The sequence below is a fragment of the Hyperolius riggenbachi genome, chromosome 3 (assembly GCF_040937935.1).
Source record: "Hyperolius riggenbachi isolate aHypRig1 chromosome 3, aHypRig1.pri, whole genome shotgun sequence".
Taxonomy (NCBI): Eukaryota; Metazoa; Chordata; class Amphibia; order Anura; family Hyperoliidae; genus Hyperolius; species Hyperolius riggenbachi.
In genome coordinates this window covers 139,923,350-139,949,245 of record NC_090648.1, presented here as the reverse complement: position 1 = coordinate 139,949,245, position 25,896 = coordinate 139,923,350, and the positions used below count along the sequence as shown (strand labels likewise).

Sequence of the window (25,896 nt, the reverse complement as noted above, 5' to 3'; positions counted from 1 at the left end):
TGCTTTTGGTCTACTTCTCTGTGTCAGATATCTCCTATTTAAGTGATTTCTTGATTGAAACAGGTGTGGCAGTAATTAGGTCTGGGGTTGACTACAGAAATTGAACTCAGGTGTGATAAACCACAGTTAAGTTATTTTTTAACAAGGGGGGCAATCACTTTTTCACACAGGGCCATGTAGGTTTTGAGTTTTCTTTCTCACTAAATAATAAAAACCATCATTTAAAACTGCATTTTGTGTTCAATTATGTTATCTTTGACTAATAGTTAACGGTTTTTGATGAGCAGAAACATTTAAGTGTGACAAACATGCAAAAGAATAAGAAATCAGGAAGGGGGCAAATAGTTTTTCACACCACTGTATACTGGGGACACCTATAGACCTGGCTATCTTAACTGGGGACATCTATAGACCTGGCTATCTTAAATGGGGACATCTATAGACCTGGTTATCTATTCTGGGGACACCTGTAGATTAGGCTACTTATACTGGGGACACCTATAGACCTGGATACCTGCACTGGGAAAACCTATAGACCTGGTTACTTCCACTGGGGATACCTTTTGACCTGGTTACCTATACTGGGGGCACCTATTTTGGGGGAACTGCTGCCAGATTAACTATTTTTGGGGAACTGCTGCTGCCAGATTAAGTGTATTTTGAGAAACAGCTGCCAGATTATGTGTATTTTTGGGGGACCGCTGCCAGATTGTGTATAATGGGGGAACTGCTGCTTCCAGATTCTGTGTATTTTGGGGGAACCACTGCTGCTACATGTATTTTTGGGGAGCCGCTGCCAAATTATGTGTATTTGGGGGAACCGCTGCTGCCAGATAACGTCTATTTTGGGGGAACGACTGCCATATTATCTGTATTTTGGAGGAACCTCTGCCAAATTGCATGGATTTTTGGTGAAATGCTGTCAGATTACATGTATTTTGGGGGGAAACACTATGGCAGAGTTCAAACTTCCCCGGCAGACCTTTTACACCACTGCTAAGGTCATGTATATTTTGCCCCACCCATGACCACGTCCACATTCTGTTGCGTGACCACACCCATTTTTTGGCACGCCGCAGGGGTTTTTGTGAGTGTACAATATCACAATATAACATATTTACTGTTGTCAATAAATTATTATATCTTAGTCTGTAAAAATATAACGTGAAAGGTGGGAAACACTGGTATGGGGGCCCAATAATCTCCTATTGCCCGGGGGCCCCATGAGTTGTCAGTCCGCCCCTGGTACCCACTGAACCTAACATACACGTACCATGTGTTGGAATCTGTGTTCAATAGCAGTGTTTTTCAACATCATTATAGAATATAACCTTGTATGTAAGACAGTGTTTTCTGTTGTGAACCACATCATCTCCAGTTCCCTTTGACACATCTATTTTGTTAAAGAGAAACTCCAACCTAGAATTGAACTTTATCCCAATCAGTAGCTGATACCCCCTTTTACATGAGAAATATAATGATTTTCACAAACAGACCATCAGGGGGCGCTGTATGACTGATTTTGTGCTGAAACCCCTCCCACAAGAAGCTCTGAGTACCGCGGTACTCTGGGCAAACTGCCACAATGTAACAATGTTCACAGACAGGAATTAGCTGTTTACAGCTGTCTCTAACAGCCAAAACAGCTAGGAGCAGCTACATAACCTGCCCACAGTAGAAATGTCACCATGTAATAAATGTCAGAATGTAAATCGGGGAGAGGAAAAATTTTACAATGAGCAAACACTGACTAAATCATTTATACATAATTATGGTAAAAAATGAAGCACTTTTTTTACTACATTATTTTCACTGGAGGTCCTCTTTAAGAGTACTTAACAGTTGTGTATAAATGCTTTTCAAACATTCCAGTATGCTTAAATTTGATAAAAAATACTTATTCAGCATTTATATATGATTTATCACTTTCTTAATATCCAAACCCACTGTAATAGACTGACGATGACTAGTCCGAGTACCCCCTGAACTCAATCCAAGAACCCCCTGTGGTAGACATACTAAGTTGAGAGCCTAGGTTCTATAGGACATAAACACAGTGGCGGACATACTCACGTTCCGTTTCTGAGGGGCCCATTCAGTTTCGCCAGTTTTATTTTTTAATTTAAAAAAAAATAAAAAAAATGTATAACTATTTTTCCCCCGGGGGACCCGACTCCTATTCTCCCCCTCCCTCAGGTCGGCGGGCCCTCTTCCTATTATGAGCGGGGCGGAGGAGCGACGGTTACAGCAACGCTCTGGCGGGGTACTCAGACGGTAGAGGTCCAGCCTCCCGGTCTTCGCTGTCTCCTCTGTATGCTTCTCGCACTGCTTCCTGATTTAGTGCGAGCGGCATACAGAGGAGACAGCGTGGACTGGGGGGCTGGACCTCTATAATTTGCTTTACTTCACCGGAGCCTTGCTGTATCTGCCGCTCTTCCGCTGCTCATAAAAGTAGGGGGGACCCCCACGTGAGGCAGGGAGGATAGGAGTCGGGACCCCCACCCCCACTAAGCTACCTGCCTGCCTACCCTACCACCCAGCTACCTAACTGCCCACACAGCTACTTATTTGACTACCCTCCCACCCGGCTACCTATCTGCCTACCTTCTCACACGGCTACCTATCTGCCCACCCTGCCACCCGGCTACCTATCTGCCCATCCTGCCACCCGGCTACCTATCTGCCCACCCGGCTACCTATCTGCCCACCCGGCTACCTATCTGCCCACCCTGCCACCCGGCTACCTATCTGCCTACCTGGCTACCTATCTGTCAACCCGGCTACTTATCTGCCTACCATCCCACCCGGCTACCTGCCCACCCGGCTACCTATCTGCCTACCCTCCCACCGGCTACCTATCTGCCCACCCTGCCACCTGGTTACCTATCTGCCTACCCTCCCACCTGGTTACCTATCTGCCCACCTGGCTACCTATCCGGCCACCCTCCCACCCGGCTATCTATCTGATGCTACCTATCTGCCCACCTGGCTATTTATCTGCCCACCCTGCCATCTGGCTATCTGCCCACCCGGCTATCTATCTATCTATCTATCTATCTATCTATCTATCTATCTGCCCACCTGGCTATCTATCTGCCCAGCCTCTCACCCGGCTATCTATCTGCCCACCCTGCCACCCGGCTATCTATCTGCCTACCCTCCCACCTGCCCACCCTCCTAACCCCACCCAGCTATCTATCTTATCTGCCCACCTTCCACCCACCAGGCTATCTATCTGATCTGCCCCTGCCCTCCGCCCCCACCATTCTATCTATCTTATCTGTGCACCCTACCACCCGCACCAGGCCACCCACTGTTTACAATCCACTGCCTTGTCTTCCCAGTGCACCTCCTGCCTCCTAGCTCACTCACCCTCTGTACTAGGTTCCAGCCAGGTAGTCTAGATTGCACGCTGCCACTGCAGACTGCACCATCTTTGCCTACATTAATTTGCATTTGCTGCAGGTGTGCATTCAAGTACAAAAGACAGAGCCTGTCATGTCATGCTCTGTCCTGATGCAGGATTGGTGTTACGTTTTGCTTTTGTTCAGTAACCTATATAATGCAGATGTTACATGTATGCATCAAGAAATATTTCTGGGCCTCAGGGAAGGTTGCCATAGACTGTATTGGTAAATATATGCAATGTGTAACCACACCCAATTTAGTTATGGCCACACCCACTTTTAGTTGCCTGTTAGGGGCCCACAATTGGTATTTTGCACAGGGGCCCACTGCTGGCTGTGTCCGCCACTGCATAAACATGAATTATCCAAATGTGCTTGTAAATGCGGAAAGCAATGGCCAGCAGGCAGCAGACACATTCTGAGGGGTGAATCTTGCCTTTACAACTGACCTCTCTCTGGTGTTAATGTAAACTCATTTCATACTGAGTAAAGTAAATAGGTATCGGTTTAAAAATCAGTTACTACAGTATGTGAATGACCACTTGCATGTTTTACACAGCTGGAAGAATCCACACATCCCAACAATTAGGCCTGCAACAGAGGGACATCTTCAAGGGCAGGGCCATTTATCCAAAGGACAATTTCCCAGCACACCAACTAGGTAGACATTTAAGAATTCCTCAACAAAATGAAAGCTTACATGAATTACTGATGTCTAGAATGATCTCAATAAGCAAAAAGGGTGCCAGAGAAACACTTTTTTGAGAAGTAAGCAGTTAAAGTAAAGGAATATGGAGGCTGACATATTTTTTGTAAGTTTCTGAACGAAGTGCGATTGGATTAGCTTCATGGTTGTTTCATGCTTTACTGCAGCCAAAGCAGGTCAGCAGGACTACCAGGCAACTGGCATTGTTTAACCCATTCGCGTTCCGTCGTTTTCACTTGATAAATGTTCACCTCCCATTCATTAGCCTATAACTTTATCACTACTTATCACAATGAACTGATCTATATCTTTTTTTTTCCGCCACCAATTAGGCTTTCTTTGGGGGGTACATTTTGCTAAGAGCCACTTTACTGTAAATGCATTTTAACAGGAAGAGTAAGAAAAAAACGGAAAAAAATTGATTATTTCTCAGTTTTCAGCTGTAACGATTGTGGAATTCTCTCCGTGATCAGCGCACAAGACGTGCGCTGACACTGCGGAAATCCTCCACAAGCGTATAATTTGAGGGAACCCAGCAAAAGGTGCAATGCACCTGTAGAGGGAAATTCCTGTCGGCAGGTGGAGCTGTGGAGTGCAGAGGAACAGCTCCTCTGCCCTGCCACAGACGCAAGACAGGAATTGCACGAAGGGAAGAAACGCAGGGCAAGATAGCCCTGAAAGAGAGAGATCAAAGTGACAGAGGGTATGTGTGTTCACCAATCTAGTCGCCACCCTGTGACGATGAACACACAACCAGGAAGATAAAGTGAGAAGGCAATCGCCGGAGATGGCGGTTGCTAACAGCGACACAAGACAGAATAAGCACAGATGAGGAATGTATGTATGTCCACCAATCTAGCCATCAACCTGCGATGGCGGACACACAACAAAGGAAACCGAGTGAGAACGCAATCGCCTGAGAAGTGATTGCGAATGAGATTGAGCAAAGGGACAGATTGTATGTGTGTGCACCAAACTAGTCGCCAACCCGCGACGGTGCATACACAACGGCAGATATGAAGTAGGAATGCAATCGCGAGAGAGGCGATTGCCAGAGGTGACACAAGGCTACAGCAAGGCAGAGCACGAGAGTAGCAAAGGCACAGCAAATCATACAATGAGAAGATAAGGAAAATAACAAACACTAACTAAACGCGAACACCGCACTCATTCGCAACAGTACACGCGTTTATGCGCGGTCTCCGCGTGTTAAGCACAACAGAGACAAGCACGCCTAACTAACCACCGACAGACAAACATGAAACAGAGGACGTGAGCGCTTGCTAACGGTTACCTCACCGATTCTCCAGCAAGCGTTCGTAGCAGACAAGACAGAGACATGAAAACAGGAATAAGTGAGAGATACGATCCACTGCTCTTTCTGCCAGAGCAAGTGCGATCCAAGTACAGCAAGAGAGATGGAGACCAGGAGGATCCACAGCACTAGCGCAAGGCGAGTGCGATCTAGGCAAGACAGATCAGAAGGGGCTACCAGTAACAACCGCTGTTCCGGTTAGCACCCAGACACACAGAACGATTTCCTGTCGACCACCGCTGGGACAGGACAATCGTAACAGACAAACAAACAGATATGCAATCCTAACTGCACTAGGGAACCTGCCTAGTGCAGTCCCAGGAATTACTCTAAGCTAATCTTTACACAATGAGCAAGGCTGACACTCCAGGAGTGTTTCACAGGACTAACCCTTATGACCAGCGACATACTGTGATATCACATGGTATTTATAGTACAAACCTCCAGAGGATGTGGCTAGGAAATTTGCATGACAAACGTATGCAAATTCCCCAGCAGCAGCAAGCTGCAAAACTGACAAAAGGTCTCTCTTCCAGAGACCTGCAGAATGCAGACCTGAACAGTGGTCAAAAAGCTGCCTGCCTGCGCAGGCAGCTGAGCGGATCATTACATCAGCCATTATAGTTTTAAAATAATACATGCCTCCATAATTAAAACTCACGTATTGTATTTGCCCATATGTCCCGGTTATTACACAGTTAAAATTATGTCCCTATCACAATGTATGGCAACAATATTTTATTTGGAAATAAAGGTGCATTTTTTCCGTTTTGCATCTATCACTATTTACAAGTTTAAAATAAAAAAAAAATATAGAAATTATTTCATCTTTACATTGATATTTTAAAAGTTTAGACCCTTAGGTAAATATTTACATGTTTTTTTTTTTTATTGTAATGTTTTTGTTTTTTTATATTAAACATTTTATTTGGGTAGTTTTGGGAGGGTGAGAGGTAAACAATAGGTTTATAATGTAAATGTGTGTTGATTTTCATTTTATTTTACTTTTAGTTGTAGTATTACTTTTTGGCCACAAGATGGCGGCCATGAGTTTGTTTACATGACGTCACTCTAAGCGTAACACACGCTTAGAGCGACGCATGGGGGAGGTAACGGCCAGAAAAGGCGCAGCTTCCGAGAGAAGCTGTCGCTTTTTCAGCGGGGGAGAGGAATCAGTGATCGGGCACCATAGCCCGATTCACTGATTGCCTGGCTAACGAACCGCGGGCCGGGAGCGCATGTGCATGCGCGCGATCGGCCGCAGGAGCGCACGGTAGCGCGCATGCTTCCTGGACGTAGTTTCTACGTCCAGGAACCAAAATAGGTTAAAATATTGCAGCCACCATATCCTTCTCAGTTGAGGTATACTTTAAAGCTTAGTTCCAGGGAAAAAAATATTCTTGTTTTGGAGAGAGATGGCCAGAGATGCTAAATGTTTGAGCTGATGCTAATTTTATGTTAATTTTATGCAAACGTATGCAGCTTGGACTGAGATGGATAAAGATGTAATGGGGCCCAAGGTAAGGTAGTAGATTTGGGGCCTCCTTGTAGTCTTTTTGGTAAGGTGAAGTGGAGAGGGGTCAGAGAAGGTGGCTAGTGGCCCCCTTGACACCCCCTAGGCCCCAGGCACCTGCCTAGGTTGCCTGGTGGATGATCCTGTTCTGAGCTTGGAATTCGATCACCAAAATCATCGGCTATTGCTTTGGTCCAATTCCAAGCTTCATAAAATTAACACATTTTTTTTTGGATAGTATGAAAGGATTTAAGACATCTACCTTCTTGTGTTCCTATCTGTGAGAACACCTATCGCTTCCTGTTGAGACAATAAGTGGGGTAACCTCTCCAATATGAATGAGGCAGCAACAAACAAACATTTATTTTCTAAACTTTTTTTTGATAGCCCGGCGTTGGACGGGTATGTATTTGGCTGGTGGTTGGCTGCGCCCACTTTTTCTAACCCTAACACACAATTACTCAATTCCTCAATGCCCAAGTTTGTGAGCTTTTCGGTCTTTGGCATCAATAATTTGCATTGAAATGAAAGAAATCTGATTGGCTGTTTGTGGCTCCACCTCCTTATCTGAATTTGAACCTCAGTCACCCAATGACCAACTGTACCAGGTTTGAGGCTTCTGCCATTAACAGTGCAAGAATGGCAGCAATTAAATTTTCCCCTTAAAAAAAAATAGGTGAATTTTGATTGGCTTTCGTAGTCTCCACCCACTTTTCTGAATATTAATCCCAGTCACCCAGTGACCAACTGTGCAAAGTTTGAGAACCCTACCCTGCCACTCACAGTGTAAGAATGGCTGCAGTCTACATTTTCCCAGTGAAATTTGTATTTGTCGCTGTCCTTTATGATAGTGTGAAAAGGAACACAGAGGCCTCACATTGAATAGTTAATAACTGGCAGCTTGCAGCGCGTCATTGACGTTCATGTAGGAGCTTCCCGGGTGAAAGTCCCAGTGTCCATTCACCTCGGGTGTGTTGGGATAAGGGAACAGAAAGAGACACAGAATGGATCGTGTGGGTCAAGCAGAGTGACCTGAGGCACAAACACCCAGGTTCTGAGAGATATCGAGGTGAGCACACATGCCACTGATAACAGGTGATAGGGGGACGTGTACAGCAAAGATCTGCTTTTTTCCAGGCGATCTTATCTACAAAAGTGACATTACTGAGGAAAGCACCAGAGTACACTCAAGTTTATTGCATCTCTAAATGTGCTTACACTGATACTAAAACTAAAGCTCTTCCTTTTGCTGGGCAGAGTGAGGAAAAGTAAGAACATATGTTAGGTTCCTCTTTTTATTTCCCTGTCTTCTCACTACCTATCCAAAAGCAAAAACTGGAAGTCAGAGGAGCTCACAACAAAAAAATGGTAATTCTAATGTTGGTCATCTAAATAGGGGTGTCCACTGGAGATTTATCTCTAACTCATGTAGAAATGAACACTGCAATATTCACTTCACTTAGCATCCCATGTAAAAATATCTCTAAACTTTGGAGAAAAAGTAGCAGAATCTGGACCCAGGAGTCTGATCAGTTCCCTAGCATCTCTTCTCTCCATGATGGATATTAGTAGCACAGAGCTTTTGGTCTACATTCATACTGCTGAGAATCGGGAAGTGAGAATGCCAGTCAAACTAAATAATCTCCTCCTACTATTGGCCATCCTGATGATCCCTGCTTGGCCATTCTGGTTTTAAGTAAGGTGAGGGCAAGATATGAGGAGGAGGTAGACAAGAAGCAGCAATAGCAATAATTTGGGGGGATGTGTACCTCTTTGCCTGCGTGATTGGGTGGCTGAAGAGTGTTTGAAAGCTAAAGATCTTAAAAAGTTTAAAGTTTTTATTGTCTCAAGTGAAGGACAACAGTTTTTTATGTTTTTCAGCTCCCTTGCAGACAATTTTGAATTATTGAACTTATTTGTTCCATGCACTTAGAAGTTCTTCTTATCCAGTTTATGACTTTCTGCAGAGAGATGGGCATTTAGAGCACTGCATTATTAACCCTTATGCTGTTTTACTAGTACCTCAGACGGTTCAGGTAGTCTTTAATATTTTAAATGATGCATAAATATATGATAATTTAAATATATACCTTGCCCCTTGTTAACCACTTTCCATCCCATGGGATGAGAATTTAAGTCCTGAAAACTGCACTTTAGCTCCCAGGGACCTAGATATTCGCCCCTTCCTGTTTATGAGCGGGCCTGTGGCATCAAGTGGTAGTGCACAGATCGTTGAATGGGAACATATGTTCCCAAAGCCAATCAAGATGTCTAATCTATAAATGATCACTGTTGCAACAATATTTTCACACCTTCAATAAAATGCCTTTTAAGCCACCAGTAAGAAAGAAAATATATTACCCAGTATAATTTTGACAGTACCTTTTCAATGGCAGAGTGCTGAAAAGTTCTTTTAAAAAGAAAATGGATAATTATCTCCTACAAGAAAATGTAGGAGAAAAGGTGAATTAAATAAGGTACCCTGGCCCATATGCAATTATTTTTACTTCTGAGTTTTCTCCTAGGCGATAATTTTACATTTTCAATTTAAAATAAAATTTTATAGAAATGGAGACCGAGAGCCCAATATAGTGTAATATGTTTCAACCAAAAGAGCAATATTGAGAAGTAAGTAATATACTTACAAACCTGGGTTACCAGTCAGGTAACCACTGTATATGCAGGTGGGGAGATTAGACCTGTCCCCACTCAGGATTAAGAAGTCGCTCTCTGTAGATAAGAGGAAAAAGGGGGTTTTTCACCCTTCCACCAAGGGTGGACGGACTGTTATATACAAGTACAAAGGCCTTAGAAGAATAAAATTCACTAAAAAGTTTAAAAAGTATTCAGGTGGCGGTGGTGGACCGGCCACACCCAGAAACCGACACAATGCTGTTGATTGTAGATACAACGATTTATTCACATACTCCTAAACAATATCTGCAACGCGTTTCACGGGCTACATCCCGCTTCATCAGGCAATAAAACAAAAGGAGTATCACACAGCGTGGAGTCCAAAAGGAGCTTGGCACCTCTGTGATCTCTCTGATTGACAGAGGTGCCAAGCTCCTTTTGGACTCCACGCTGTGTGATACTCCTGTTGTTTTATTGCCTGATGAAGCGGGATGTTGCCCGTGAAACGCGTTGCAGATATTGGTTAGGAGTATGTGAATAAATCGTTGTATCTACAATCAACAGCATTGTGTCGGTCTCTGGGTGTGGCCGGTCCACCACCGCCACCTGAATACTTTTTAAACTTTTTTGTGAATTTTATTCTTCTGGCGCCTCTGTACTTGTATATAAAATAAAATTTTAGCACTTTTGCAATGGAAGTAGGTAAAAAGTACTGTCAAAGTTATTTTGAGTATTTGTTTGTTTGCTGGTGGTTTAAAGGGCATTTTATTGACAAACTTGAAAATATCACCTAGGAGAAAACTCAGGAGAAAAAGTTAAATGCATATGGGCCTCTGGCTCTTATTCAATTAATGACCCTTTTCTCCTAGGATATAACGTTTCATGCTATGGGGGACCCAACAACTAACCTTCCCTTCCGCCAATACAGGGGATTATACTTCAGATCAGGTGTTTCTGTGGCTACACTTGTTATGAGTGTGAACATCATGATGACCACACTTGTTTTATGACCCTTTTAAGGTGGGTCCCAAGGCCGAGTAGGGGAGGCAAGGGAAGAGGTGAGGACATTGGGGTGGCCTCCTCAAAGTTTTGCTGGGGGGCCGCATGAATTGTAGTTACACCACTGGCCGCACTGTGAATGTCACATTGCTTTTGCATTGCAGTGGGACGTTCTGCATTACAATGAGCCCATTACAACGGACTCAATGGCCAATGTAACCCTAGCCTAATTTTTGCAATCTCCTATTCAACCTGCCTTGAACATCTACTTATACCGGTAGACGTAATCCCTACCTTGCCCTCCATTATACTCCTCACAGGTACAGCAACTATCTTCTATCATGGTAATGATTCAGTTGAAATTTTAAACAATTTTATTGCTTACAACTTTTTAAGGACAAGAAATATAATAAAAAAGGGGTAAATTACAAATATCCTGCGTATTTTATCCCAGTCCATTGAAACTTCATGGAGCTGTTCTTCAACATGGGTATCACACTGGAGCGTGATGAGATAGCATGCAGTTCAGGTACGTGAGGTAGCGTATAGGTAATTACCACAATAATACACAAAGAGTAGTCTAGATCAGGCTGAGGTCATGTACAGGTCAGAGATAGCGAGGTACAGAGTAGCTAGGCTAAATCATAGTCTATAATTGAGCTGGGTCATACACATAAATCAGAAGTTAGTCATGTTGCAAGGATCAGGCAGTAACGAAGTCAGGGACAGGCCGAGTCGGTAACATAATCAGATGGCAGAGGTACAAGAGGGCTAGACAATAGCGAGGTCAGGAAGCAAGCGAGAAGTCGGTACACAGATAATATACAATATAATGTTATAGATAAATTACTAGAATAATTACGAAAATAACAAAAGACCGACTAACTGGAGGACATATATATTGTGAGTCTACACAATATATCAATGTAGCTCAAAGTAGCTAGCTAGACCTAGAACCAGTGAACTGATTAGTATCAAGGTCGGCGAGCACTGATAGTTCTGGTCTTTAAATACAAAATGTTCAATCAGTAGCCACTCCCATCTGGTGATGTCACCTAGTGACATCACCTGCAGCCATCCCTACATCCTCCTCCTTAGCCTATAAAGCTCACTCGAACTCGCGCGCGACCTAAAGGTCGCACCACGCACGCACGAGTCAGAAGACACCGCCGGAGACGCTGCGGGATCTGCCGCTGGAAGGTACTTGGGAAAGTACCTTCCAATGGGAAAGAGAATGAATCCAGATGTTTGATGACCTTTTTCAAGTTTTTGGACTTGGTGAATTTGTCAATGAATAATGATGATGAGAAGGTATTTTAGACCGGGGGATTTTCAGTGGGGGATGTAGTGCAAATCCCTGATCTTTACTGAAACAGACCAATGGTTGTCACTGCTCCGCATATTCAACTCCAGCTAATGTCTGAAATAGAGTAAAAGTTTGAGTGCTCTTTGAAGGTGTGAGATGCTTGGCCGGCAGCCCGAGATGGGCTAATCTGACTTTACAATCAGCTTTTGTATGTGTAGATTAAAGGAGGAGTGCTATAAGGCTTTATATTCATTAATTAATATGCCACAAGAGCTCCTGCTTGCCAGTGTCTGCATTCTGTTCCTGGAAACTCTGTTTGGCAGAGAAATGAATCAGCCACATAAAATCTCCACCTATTGTAACCTCACAATCCTACTTAAGATGAAGAGATTTCTCTGTGTATTCTGGAGAACATCAGCTAACAGAGATGTTCAGTCCTGGGATAAAAGCATAACAACTGAAATACAGTGCTGGGAACTCATGTATAGTGTGCATTTGAAACCATTTTACAAATATGTTCATATATGGGGTTAATTTTGTCTTGACTAAAGTCCTCTTTTAGGAGTACTTAAAGGGGTTCTCTGGTACCTGCCAAAAAGCTAAAACTGACACTTACCTGGGGCTTCTATTAGACCCCTGCAGCTGTAATGCCCCGCATCGTCCTCATCCGATGCTCTGTTCCCCGCTGCCGGTAATCTGCTAATTACTCGTCTAACTAGACGAATAGAACTGCGGCGCATCATCAGGAGCTTACGGCGCAAGCGCAGTACAAGGAAACTTTCGTACTGCGCCTGCACAGTAAGCTCCTGATGACGCGCATGGGAGCAAACACACGAGCAGCCAAGGCCGTGCAGCCGCTGTTCTATTCGTCTAGTTAGACTAATAATTAGCAGATTACCGGCGGTGGGGAATGGAGCATCGGAGGAGGACGGCGCGGGACATTACAGCTGCAGGTGGCCAATAGAAGCCCCAGATAAGTGTCAGTTTTAGCTTTTTGACAGGTACCAGAGGAGAACCCCTTTAATATAACCAGGTTATTGGTCAAATTTGTGACACAGTCGTTAAAGGACAACTGAAGCGAGAAGGATGTGGAGGCTGCCATATTTATTTCCTTTTAAGCAATACCAGTTGCTGGGCAGTCCTGCTGAACCTTTTAGCCATAGACCATGAACAAGCATGCAGCAAATCAGGTGTTTCTGACATTATTGTCAGATCTGACAAGATTAGCTACATGCTTGTTTCCGGTGTGTAAAATTCAGAAATTTATCACAGGTGTCAACATCTTTAGTCCTATGTATAGCTTTAGAAAAGGACTTATGTGGATAATGCAATCTCAAAAAAGGCAAAAAACTTTTCGAAAAAACTTTATTGACACATATAGAAAAAAGGGGATATATCAAAAATAGTATAAAAAGCACGGTCCTTCAATTTCATACAACAAATCTTCATATGATCAATAAAACAACACTTGACCCAGTAGGCTTAATAAGTGGTTGTAGCTTTACAAGTGGGAACTCCCACCTAGCAGCGTTTCTTGTTTACCGCCATTGGGAAGGTCATTGTTAGTGCGTCTGGTGGGTTCAGACGCCTCCCTTGATTCGTTTTTTTTACTCCATTTGGTTGTTATGGTTGAGCCACACAGAGCTGGGTATCACGGCCTGATGAAGGGCGCATAAAAATCTATATAAAAGCCCGAAACAAACATGTGTCGTTGCCTTGAGAAAAAATACCCATAAAGCTACAACCATTGTTTTGGGATAAAATACCGGTAAAGCTACAACCACTTATTAAGCCTACTGGGTCAAGTGTTGTTTTATTGATCATATGAAGATTTGTTGTATGAAATTGAAGAACCGTGCTTTTCATACTATTTTTGATCTATCCCCTTTTTTCTATATGTGTCGATAAAGTTTTTTTGAAAAGTTTTTTGCCTTTTTTGAGATTGCATTATCCACATAAGTCCTTTTCTAAAGCTATACATGTGACTTGGTGGGCAAGGTGGATTGCCCCTTAAGAGGACTGTGTTTTGATCCTTCACGTCATAAAGGATTGCACCCAAAGATATTTTTTATAAACATCTTTAATCCTGCCAGGTGATCTCTGTGGAATTTTCGTTTACTAGTTCTATGCACTTGCTTGGCAGCGGGAAACAGCTGTCATTACCCACAATATCTGCTACTGATTGGGATGAGGTTCAATCCCGAGGTAAAGTTCCTCTTTAACGTTAATAAGCAAAGTTAGGTTAAGGCACCAGGGATGGATTTTTGACTAGGGAGATTGGTTAAGGCTAGGTGATCAAGGGGGAAGAATCATAAAAGAAGATCTTAATGCCGATGCTGAAACCTTGCTGAGCCCATCATGTCGAACTTATAGTAACTCAAATGAAGTTATGTATATTATTTGCTGAGCTCTCCAATTTTCTCCCACATCTCAAAATTATAGAGAAAGCTCTTGTTATCAAGCACCCCACCAAGCACAGGGATTTAGAGCCCTGTGCCCAGGGCCGGCCCGCTCATGAGGCGGGGTGAAACTTTTGCCTCAGGCGGCAAATTTCCAGGGGCGGCATCCGCCCGTCCGTGCGGGGAGCCGGCCGCCGAGCTGGAGGGGTAGCTGGCAGGACGGGGGTATTGGGCCTAGCGGCGGGGAGGGGGTCGTACCCCCCCTCCCTCGCCTGGGTCCCCCGTCCTCCGCTCCCCTCCAGCCTTACATAGAAGCAGCCGCTATTTGTAAGAGGCACGGGCGGGGAGGACTCACCTCTTCCTCGATCCAGCGTGCGCTCCACTGACATCACTTCCTGCAGCATGTCAGTGGAGCGCACGCTGGGAAGAGGTGAGTCCTCCCCGCCCGTGCGTCTTACAAATAGCGGCTGCTTCTTCTATGTAAGGCTGGAGGGGAGCGCAGTTCGGGGGACCCAGGCGAGGGAGGGGGGTACGACCCCCTCCCCGCCGCTAGGCCCAATACCCCCGTCCTGCCAGCTACCCCTCCAGCTCGGCGGCCCCCCAGAGCGGCGGAAAAATTTTTTTTGCCTCAGGCGGCAAAAAGTCTAGGGCCGGCCCTGCCTGTGCCCACCAGTGGTGAAAATCAACTTCGCACCCACTCCCCCATTTCAGAGTCCTTCCCTACTAATAAGAGGCGGGCCATGTTTTTAGTTTTGTTGTAATCTGTATTTCTTGGTGCTGCATGCATTCAGCACTGTCACCGAAGAAAACAGGAGCCGCAGCATTTACTGAGTGGTGCTGTGCCATAATAACGCACCAGCTCTCACATCTAAGCAACATTACTATACTGAGTCAAGCCAGAATGCAGGCTTCACTAAGGTGCGGTGACCAGCGGTACGTTATGTGCTGATTACTGCAGCCTTATTAATGTTTAGTGCTTTAGGCCCTTAGCGGCATGAATTATTCAATGTACTCTGAGCAGCAGAATATGTTAGTGTTATATAAATGTGTTATATAATAAAAGTAACTTTGGGCCAAGAACCCAGGCTGACCATATGCTGCTTGCAGCTCATACTCTTTACATTTCCCGGTATATACATCAGGGTGTTGAGCAGACTTATTACACCACACTGTGTGCTGCTGGGCAGTCACCACCAATCATTTACTGCCACGGCGCAGACATACCAAGACTATAGCATAAAATACTGAGAGCCATGTTAAGAGTAATGTGGCTGTATGGTACCGGCTTCTATGAGTCATACACAACGTCAAAACAGAGAGGTTGGAGCTGCCATAAAAAGTGATGTGGTTTATGCAAAGTGATATTATCGTTTTCAGTATGACTAGTTTATACAATGTGTGCACTTTATACATCTACGCTGAGAAGCTAGATTAGAAAAAGAGCCTTGCAATCTGCCTTTTCTATATTAAAGGTCCACTCCAGCGAAAAAAACAAGCAGTTAAAATCTAACAGAACTGACAGGTTCTGTACTAGTCCATCTCCTCATGGGGAATTCTCGTGGTGTTCTTTGTTTTTAAAAGCATTTCCTGAACGGCTGATGCAAAGTTTAGCTGCCAAAATAGCTTGCAAGCAAGTAGCGAGGCGGGTTGGTATATTTCTATTTTCAGTTAAACTGCAGTTCAGGAAATGCTTCTGGGACTGCAGATTGAAAAGGAATTCTTTTTTTTTTTATATTTTAATTTAGGCAGTCCCTTGTATTACATAGAAAGGGTAACAGTGGATGAAAAAGATTGGATCATTTGTGGCCACCCTTAAAGTTCACAGTATCAAAAGAAGTTACGTTTCAGGGTGGAGAATGTCAAGGTAGGATAAGCGTAAGGTGGCCACTAATGATCCAATCTTTTTCATCCAATCTTACCATTTCTATGTAATATAAGGTAACTGCCTGAAGTATCCATTCAGTATATTCACTCAATTTACCCTTATACTACATAGATTTGGTAAGATTGGATGAAAAAGATTGGATCATTAGTGGCCATCATTAGTCTTAGGGTGGCCATACATGGTACAATTTTTTTAAAAATTTTTTTCGATTAGATAATTTAGTTCGATTATTCCGTTAGATCGAATATACAGATTTTTCCAGCATGTCCGATCTGATTTTTCTCGAAAAAAACGGGATAATCGTTCGAATTTCTTGATCGAAAAAAAAATATTTTCAACTTTCAGTTGATTCGATCATTTAGATTGAATAAATGGGATAATCGAAAGTTTTTATTGTACCATGTATGGCCACCATTAGTCTATTCAATAGGGGTAGGGAACCTATGGCTCGGGAGCCAGATGTGGCTCTTTTGATGGCTACATCAGGCTCACAGACAAATCAGTAGTGGTTGATTCACTAAGCTACACTGCTCAAGCAGCGCAGCTTAGTCAAATTGTGAAAGTAGGCACGCTACTGCTGTGGCATGAACTGCTATTTTACTCGCGCTCTCCCCAAAAGGAACAGCTGCTCCAATTGTCCCACTCTGGACCCTGTCAGGTCCAGTGATGATATCCCTGCACTTTGATTGGCTCAATAGGCTGCCTGTCACTTGACAGGCAGCCTATTGGGCCAAAGTGATGGGATCTCATCCTATAAAGTGAATGAACCCCCCAAGTCAGCTAGCTAATTGTACAAGCTGTTAGTCGGTATTTCTCCTGTCTGGCTCTCTGGGAAATTGCTGATGTTGCTTAAACTCTATAGAAGCTGAAGACGTGTCTAACACTTCCGCTGCCCAGCGTATCAACTGTATACACATCACCATGGCAACAGGGACATGAGCCATCTGCTGCACATGCGCACTGTCCCAGTTTGAAACATATTGTATGGCTCTCACGGAATTACATTTTAAAATATGTGGCATTTATGGCTCTCTCAGCAAAAAAGGTTCCTGACCCCTGGACTGCCTACAGTATCCATTCAAAATATTCACTCAGTTTACTCTTCTTACTAGAGATGGCCCCGTTCACATCACAAACGCGGATGGCCATGCGTGCGGAACGCAACGCATGTGAACGCACGCCATCCGCGGTTGTGTGCGTTGCGTGGCTGATCCCATCACTGAAAAGTGAATGGGACAGCCACGCGTTTTTACAAAAAATGCGTGCAGCATGCGTTCCCGGACCGCACAGGTCCGGAACGCATGCAGTGTGAACATTAGACAGTGCACTCTATGCACTGTCTGATGTCGTGCGTGTCTGCCTCTTGCACGCATTTCCAAAACGCGGCTGGAAACGCGTGCAGTCTGAACGGGGCCTAAGATTAAATGAAAAAGATTGAATCATTAAGGACCAATGAGGTGTTAGGTTAGCTTAGGGCTAACCATAGATAAGAAAATAGCTTTTTGGTTTGGTTAGGAATTTATTAAAATAGCTAATGCTTTAGAACAGTGTGAAGGTGAGAAATAGTGTTAGACACAAGGCAAGAAGGGGCGCCGCGTTACACTACTCCAGTGGTAGATTCGGAAAGGTTGGAGTTAGGGTTAGGCACAAGACAGGGGTAAGGTTATAAATAGGCTAGGCAGGGGGGTCAGTCTTGAGGTAATCCTATAAGAAGGTGATGGGAGAAGCCTGTGCCTGCTAACTGATGCCTAAATAAATGGGTGACCAGCATATCAGCCCTTACTTTATATGCAGCAACATGCCAGCCCTCTTCCTACTATTGAGTATAAATGTCTTTTTTTTTTTTTTTTTTTCGTTTTTTTTTTTTTTTTTTTGCAGGTCAATTAACACAAATATTTAAACATGGCGGATGCCAGTCACCAGGCGACGGCAGAAATGATGGAAGAACAAAGGAAGAAGATGGAAAAAGCTCTTTACTTTTACAGGACTGGAGATAGTAAGTATAGTTTACTTCTATGTATTTAATGCCCTGTTTTGCTTCTGTTCACTAAGAAGACTATAATGTATATTCAACCCACTCCTCTAATATAGGGTTTTACCCTTCAGGAACTGAAAGCTGGCCATTCATCTTCATACTTTTGTTCACACTGCCTTACAAGTGTAGGGCCCGTTTCCACTAGCGCGAATTCGCATGCAGACAACGCATGCGGATTCGCATAGGCAATACAAGTGGATAGGACTGTTTCCACTTGTCAGTTTTCATTTGCGTTTTTCTCTGCAGGATTTTTCTGCACGGTAGACCCTGCAGAATTCACCTGCGTTTGGAATGCAGGCGATTCGCAGGTAATGTATTTAATAGGGAAATCGCATGCGTTTTTTGCATGCGTTTTTTCCCGCGATTTCGCGTGCGATTTTGCATTGAAAGTAATGTAAATTGACACAGGCAGTGACATGGTTAAAATCGCATATACCCTGCCTATGCGAAATCGCATGCGGAATCGCGGCAAAAAACGCATGCGGAATCGCACCCGCATGCGATTTTGTCAACGGTGATATGCGGCGATTCCGCACCGCACTAGTGGAAACGGGCCCTAATTCATTTGATATCTCGACCTGGAATGGGCCCTGTTGAATATATTTGTATTTCTCAGTTTTATCCCCAGCCATCACATCACACACATTCTCATTCTCAGGGCCGGGTTAAGCAACAATGAGGCCCCAGGGCAAAATAAACCTGGGGGGCCCCCCAACAGATACCCCGGAACAAAAATCGGCATTAGGGGAGCTTTTTTGCAGCTGGTATAGTCAGGGTGTGAAGTCCCAATCGGTCGGAGCTCCACATTCTGGCTATCCCAGCCTGCATGGGGGACAAGGGGTTAAAAAGTTTCAGGAGGGGGGACCCCACATAATTTTTTTTTTAATTCCCACACTCCAAACATAAAAAAAATTGGGAAAATAGGAAAAAATGCCAGGGATCTTCATACAGCCATATTGCGGCTGTATAGCGATCCCTGGCCAAAGCGCTGCGGCTGCGTATAGACCCCCTGGAAACCCCGCCAGGAAATTTATTTTTTCGTTTGATGCATGTAAAATTACACTACCGTTAGGTTTGCTACTAAAAGTGACAATTACCGCATTTAAAAGTATACTTTTTTCCTTCGAAACTTTAAAATCGATTTTCTCAAAAACTATAAGGTCTTTTTGAAAAATTGATTTTTCCTCTTATTCCTAATGATCTCCTTAACATATCCTGCAAATTTAGGGTTTCTAGCATTTAAGGTGGATTTGCTATTAACCATTAAAGTCGGCAGGTTTTTAAATGTGTATTTTTTTTCCCTTTGAAACTTTAAAATCGATTTTCTCAAAAACTATAAGGCCGATTTGAAAAAAAAATGTTTTCCTCTTGTAGCCACTGGGGGCCCCTACAAGCTCTGGGGCCCTGGGGCAGCTGCCTCCTTTGCCTCTATGGTAGCGCCGGCCCTGCTCATTCTGATGCAACAAGGTCTTCACACTTCCTCATCATTTCCAGGCCTCATTTTTTCTGCATGCTGTAGCTTGATGAGTTCAAGTATTTCCGATGATGAAGAATTGTCTCACCACCTTTCATTCCCTTTTATCCACCCTTGCAGGAGTCAGATGGAGCTTTAGTTTTCACCAATATTAAATGGACCTTTTAGTTTTGGGTAGACTGATCTTTCAACCTTCCTCTGATTCTACATATTAACATTAGATAGTCATTTTCTAAACCTTGAGGTGTATAGCAGCAGAAGATTAGAAACTTTCACCTTGGGTTATATTGGACAACAGTAAGGACTGAAAGATCTGTGAATTCACCCACAGTAAATACTTTCTACCGCCTTACCTTAGGCCCAAGCCACTAGGGCTTCAGTCAGTCACTGCACTGGCAATATAGCTAGGCCTAGGTTGTATGGTGCTGTTGTGAACTTGTCTGCAAAGTGGCTGCCACCCTCCTGCATGTCCCAGACCCAACTCCCTTATAGCATGCAGTCAATCAATGAGTCAATAAGACAGAGAAAATAAATAACAGCAACAAGATGATATATACCCCCTGCAATGCAGGGCCCCAGCCTGTATATGCAGGGCCTGCATATACCAATACCACACTACCAGCAACATGATATATACCCCCCTGCAATGCAGGGCCCCAGCCTGTATATGCAGGGCTGGGCCTGCATACCAATACCACACTACCAGCAACAGGATTATATATATATATACCACCCTGCAATGCAGGGCCCCAGCCTGTATATGCAGGCCTGGGCCTGCATACCAATACCACTACCACATTCCAAATAAATATACCACCTCCACCAGTCAGTCTGACTACATTACATACATAACATTAAAATACAAAAAAGGAACCCGACCCGACCGTGAAGAGCCAGAGCCTGGGGCAGCAGCCGCAGCAAAGTGACTCACCGGGGATGGTGGGGTCCGGCGACGACGATAGCGGAGGGCAGGCCAGGCGTCGGGCACGAGCCAGCATCCATCTTGCGCCGGCGGGCAGAGGGCAGTGAGCTTGCTCCTCCATCTCTCGCTGCCGGGCAAGGCCGGGGGACAACGGCGGGCTCATCATTGTCACGGTCACGGCAGCACTCAGTGACCGTGAATATCATGGCGAGCAGCGGGCGGCAGGCAGTGTGACTCCTCCAGTCACTTCCGTCCCGGATTCTGCAGGCGGAGCGGAGGCAGCGCAGCGGTGCAGCCAGGACAGCCTCACAGAGGCCTAGTAGGCGGCAGAGCTCGCCTCAGACTCGGAAGTCCGGCATGGTGGGTGGGCGTGGGCGGCACGTCACGCAAGTGGCAGGGCTGGCGGCGCGTCACTGTGCACACAGGCCAGGGTCACTCACCGATTCGGTGTGCTGCATGCTGCCACTGCCAGGCAGAGAGACTTCACTGCAGCACTTGCGTTCTGGCCGGTTCTAGGTGAAATGGGGCCCTGGGGCAAAAAAAAAACCAAGGGGCCCCCTAGATGACACTGACATTATATGGGTGCCCCCCTCTTACCCCCAAACATATGTGTGGCAGCCAGCATGCCCCAAACATATAGGTGCCCCCCCCCCCTCTTCTCCCCAAACATATGGGTGGCAGCCAAAATGCCCCAAACATATGGGTGGCCCCCCTCTTCTCCCCAAACATATGGGTGGTAGCCAGCATGCCCCAAACATATGGGGGACCCCCCTCTTCTCTCCAAACATATGGGTGGCAGTCAGCATGATGCCCCAAACATATGGGTGGCCCCCTCTTCCCCCCAAACATGTGTGGCAGCCAGCATGCCCCAAACATATTGGTGCCCCCTCTTCCCCCCAAACATGGGTGGCACCGTGGCAGCCATCATCTCCCCAAACACATATGGGTGGCCCCCCTCTTCTCCAGCTAGGTTCCTTCCAGACATATGGGTGGCAGCTGCTGCCAGGCAGCATCTCCCCCAAAAACATAAAGACAGCCTGCCCCAACCTCGCCCTAAGAACCCCCCCCCCCTCCAAAGGAGAATGACATCCATCTATTTGCCTGTCACACTGATGTCTTCTCTTACCATTAGCTGTCAGTGTGTCAGGCAGAGGCAGGCTCCGGGTCAGGCGCACGTTACTACCTCCAGGCCCACCGCAGCATGTGACCAGGAGGACGTCAGTCTCCTCAAGGATCCTGGGAGCGCTGCGCAGCTACGTCGGTGACGCTGCGTGGAGGCAGAATCAGGAGCCGAACCACTGGAGATGAGCCGAGAGGAGTTGGAGGAAGACTCAGACAACGCTGGAACCGAAGTGGTTTGGTTCTTCCAGCGTCTGTCTCCTCCAAGCGATTCGGTTCCAGACTAGACACTGGAACCGAACCGCTTGGAGGAGACAGATGCTGGAACCGAACCGCGGCGCTTGGAGGAGCCGAGGAGGAGGTATGTATATGATTCGAATCATTCGATTCACTTCCTCCGACTCTCCCTCCACCAGGTGACGTCACTGTCCGCACGGCCACCGCACACAGACACAGACAGTCAGCCACCCCACGCACCCGCACCCAGGCAGGCAGACCAGCTCACCCTGGTGGGAGTCGGACACAGGGCCAGGGCGGTAGGCTGCGCGGACATTTGGCTGCCAGGGGCCTAGGGGGGGCAGTTGCCCCCTTTACCGTACTGCAAGCGCCGGCCCTGGGCGGCCAGGCGGGCGGCGGCGGTATGCGGTAGGCGCAGGCACTTCCTCTTAATGCCTGGTGCCGCCCCTCCACTTCCTGCCGCCTGAGGAACCCGCCTCACCCCGCCTCATGGGCGGGCCGGCCCTGACCACCCCGGTGTGGAAGGGCCCTGAGTTTCCGGGGGTGTGGATGTGGTATAAGCAACTTCCAGAGACCTGGTGCAACATTTAGAAGGCTAAGAGGGGCATTTATTTATTTTTATTCAGAATTCATACAGCACTGGTGTCTACTGCAGTGCTTTACTATTGTCCCCTTTATTGTCCCTCAGAGGTGCTCACAATCTAATCCCTACTACAGTCATATATATATATATATATATATATATATATATATATATATATATATATATATATATGTGTGTGTGTATCATAATCTACGGACAATTCTTTAGAAAGATAATTTATCTGTACAGTTCTGGGATGTGTTCGGAAACTGGTTTGCCTGGACTTAACCCACACAAATCCAGGTAGAACATACAAACTCTGTGCAGGTAGTGTCCTGGGGATTTGTCCCAGGGACACAGCACTACATGATAAGAGGGCTATCCGTTATGTCACAGTGCCCACCTGTTAAAATAACTGCACTCTCTAAAGTCAGTGTTCCCCAACCCTGTCCTCAAGGCCCAGCAACAGTACAGGTTTTGCAGGACACCACACACATTCACAGGTGATGTAATTAGTGTCTCAGCAGAGCTGATTAACTACCTTTGTGGATTTCTACAAAACATGCACTGTTGGTGGGCCCTGAGGACAGGGTTGGGGAACACTTAAGTGATCTGAACAGCTGGGATTATGTTTATTGATACCTAGCGCCATTAATTTCACTGGCTGCCTTGGGGTGCTGTTTAGTAGAAAGTAGACATCCACTTTCTAATCGTTCTCTACCTTAAAAAGTAACTGTCGGGCATAAAATCAAAAATCAATTCTTTATTTTATCTGGTAAACCAGTAATAAGGATGCTAACCAGGCAATCCAAAAGTTAAAATCACTTTTACTTTTCTTGTTGATAAATGGTCATTCCCCAGTTTACATGACTATTATTTGGTACACACAAAATTTGGTACACAAAAAGGAAGTTGCACGGCATGCTGGGTTGTCCTTTTTTTGCTTTTGTACATCCCCTCAGACTTAACTAATGCAGCCTGATTGGCTGAACCCTCTTTCACTCCTGTTTTCCCCTCCCACACCTCTGTTCCTCTCTGATTGGCCAATATTTCTCATGCTGAGACAATGCACTTTCTATAGTGAAGGGCAGGCAACTCAAGCAGAGGAGACTAAGGGAGGAAATGACATCAGAATTGGCTTCAAAATAGCCACACTTAAAATGGGAAATGCTAAGAAGGATTTTCTCTCTTTTTACTGTAGAAAATCACTAAAATCAAAACGTGGACAGTGCAATACATATGTTATGTAAGTAGAGCAAGTATTTATCTACTTATATATGTGTTTTTCTTTTCTAATCTGAGACAGTATGGCTGACAGCTCCTCTTTAAGAGAATATTAGTAAGTCAAGGCCATTATGTGATAATTTGTGATTAGTTTTGGACAATCTCGAGTCCTAGCAATAGTCTGCCAATTTTAGCACAGTTTTTCTTTAATTTAGTGGTGCTTCTTAAAGAGAAACTGTGACCAAGAATTTAACTTCATCCCAATCAGTAGCTGATACCCCCTTTCCCATGAGAAATCTTTTCCTTTTTACAAACGGATCATCAGGGGGCTTTGTATGGCTGATATTGTGTGATGTGTGACTATGGTCCTGACAGTTTCCTGTCTGTGAACTTCATTGCATTGTGGGAAATAACAGCTGTTTACAGCTGGGTCCAACTGCTAAAAAAGCAAGCAGCATCTCCTTCCACTGACATCACCTGCCAGCAGTAAAAATGTCACCATGTGGTAAATGTCAGAATGTAATTCAGGGAGAGGAAAGATTTAACAATGGGAAAACACTAAATCATTTATACATAATAATTGTAAAACTGAAATACTTTTTTATTACATTATTTTCACTGGAGTTCCTCTTTAACTGTAACTGCAGTGAGTCTCATTGACTTATAGTTATGCAGGTGATAGAGGAGCTACCTCTATTCCGTGGCTGTTACTGCATGGATTCGCTGATGATTGCTATTTATATGAAGTCATAGATTGCGGTTTAACACTTTTCCTATGACCTGCACCTGATGTTCATATACATTTGTGCCTCTGAGGAAGCGTTTTTTGGCTGTGACACACGTATCAGGCAGTCTCTTTTGTGAATTGGATCTCTGAAGTGTATCCGCATCTTGCATTCGCAACTTGGAAGACTTGTGACTTGAAGAAAAAGAGTGATATTGTTCCTTTAAAACCCCTCTCTTTGTGTCTGGACTTTTGGATACATTGGGCCTGATTCACAAAGCGGTGATAACTCAGTTATCACGCCTAAAAAACTTTAGGCGTGATAACCTTTACACTGCTGAGTTAGCACTGTTTTGTGCTCTTTATCGCGCGCAAAGTTTTGCGCGCACAATCGCGCAACTCCGCACGCAGCGCCCATAGGGTTTCATTTTATCACACCTAACTGAGTTTAGGCGTGATAAAGGGCTTTTCACAGGCATGCAAACACTTTGCACCGCTTTGTGAATCAGGCCCATTGTGTATTCATATGGGGTGGAACTACACCACTTGTATTTTATTTAGGCTACTTTGTAGGTGGTAAAGGTGGCCCAGTGTATTGTGGTTATTCTCAGGTTTTTTTTACTTGTGGGGGGAGATGACCAGATGTGAATGTCTTTTTTTTGTCATAATGTACAGCTTGACATTACTAAAAACTTAAGGGGAACCTGAAGTGAGAGGCATATGGAGGCTGCCATATGTATTTCATTTCAATCAATGCTAATTGCCTGGCTGTCCTGCTGATCTTTCGGCTCTAGTAGTGTTTGAATCACACACCTGAAACAAGCACGCAATAAATAAAATTTAGTCAGACTTCAATCAGAAAGATCTGAACTGCATGCTTGTATAGGGCCCATTCACACCTAGCTAGCTAGCGCTTCTTAAAGCACTAGTGCTATATTACCAGGTGTTTTGCGATTAGCACCAATCGCAAAACGTGTTCCCTGCAGCATTTTGTCGCGATTCTGGAGTGATCGAGGAACATTGCCTAAGAATGAACTGACAGCGATCGCTCTGAATCGCAGAAGTGTCCAGTGATTTTACCGTGCTAATCGCGGTAAAATCACTTGCGTAAAATGTTAGCGATAAACGCGAGTGTTTTGCTCTTTTTAGATATTAACGGGGCCTTAAGGTCTATGGCTAAAGGTATTAGAAGCAGAGGATCAGGAGCAGGGCCGGTTTAAGCAACAATGGGGCTCCAGGGCAAACTAAACCTGGGGGGGCCCCCCCAACAGATACCCCGGAGCAAAAATTGGCATTAAGGGACCTTTTTTGCAGCTGGTATAGTCAGGGTTTGAAGCCCCAATCGGTCGGAGCTCCACATTCTGGCTATCCCAGCCTGCATGGGGGACAAGGGGTTAAAAAGTTTCAGGAGGGG

At 44.9% G+C, this 25,896-nt stretch overlaps 1 protein-coding gene across 3 annotated transcripts in view; it reads left to right on the top strand.

Annotated features, from left to right (window-relative positions):
- Positions 1-25,896, top strand: part of SLC51B (SLC51 subunit beta) — a 49,707-nt gene that overhangs the window by 5,891 nt on the left and 17,920 nt on the right. Inside the window, exons 1-2 of one of the 3 annotated variants that reach the window (XM_068274993.1) lie at positions 4,016-4,068; positions 18,043-18,160. In XM_068274993.1, coding sequence (XP_068131094.1) covers positions 18,067-18,160 — 94 coding nt within the window. In that variant the 5' untranslated portion in view covers positions 4,016-4,068; positions 18,043-18,066. Of the gene's footprint in view, positions 1-4,015; positions 4,069-7,956; positions 8,011-18,042; positions 18,161-25,896 lie in introns of those variants that run through there. The other 2 variants (XM_068274992.1, XM_068274991.1) reach the window with 2 other exon arrangements.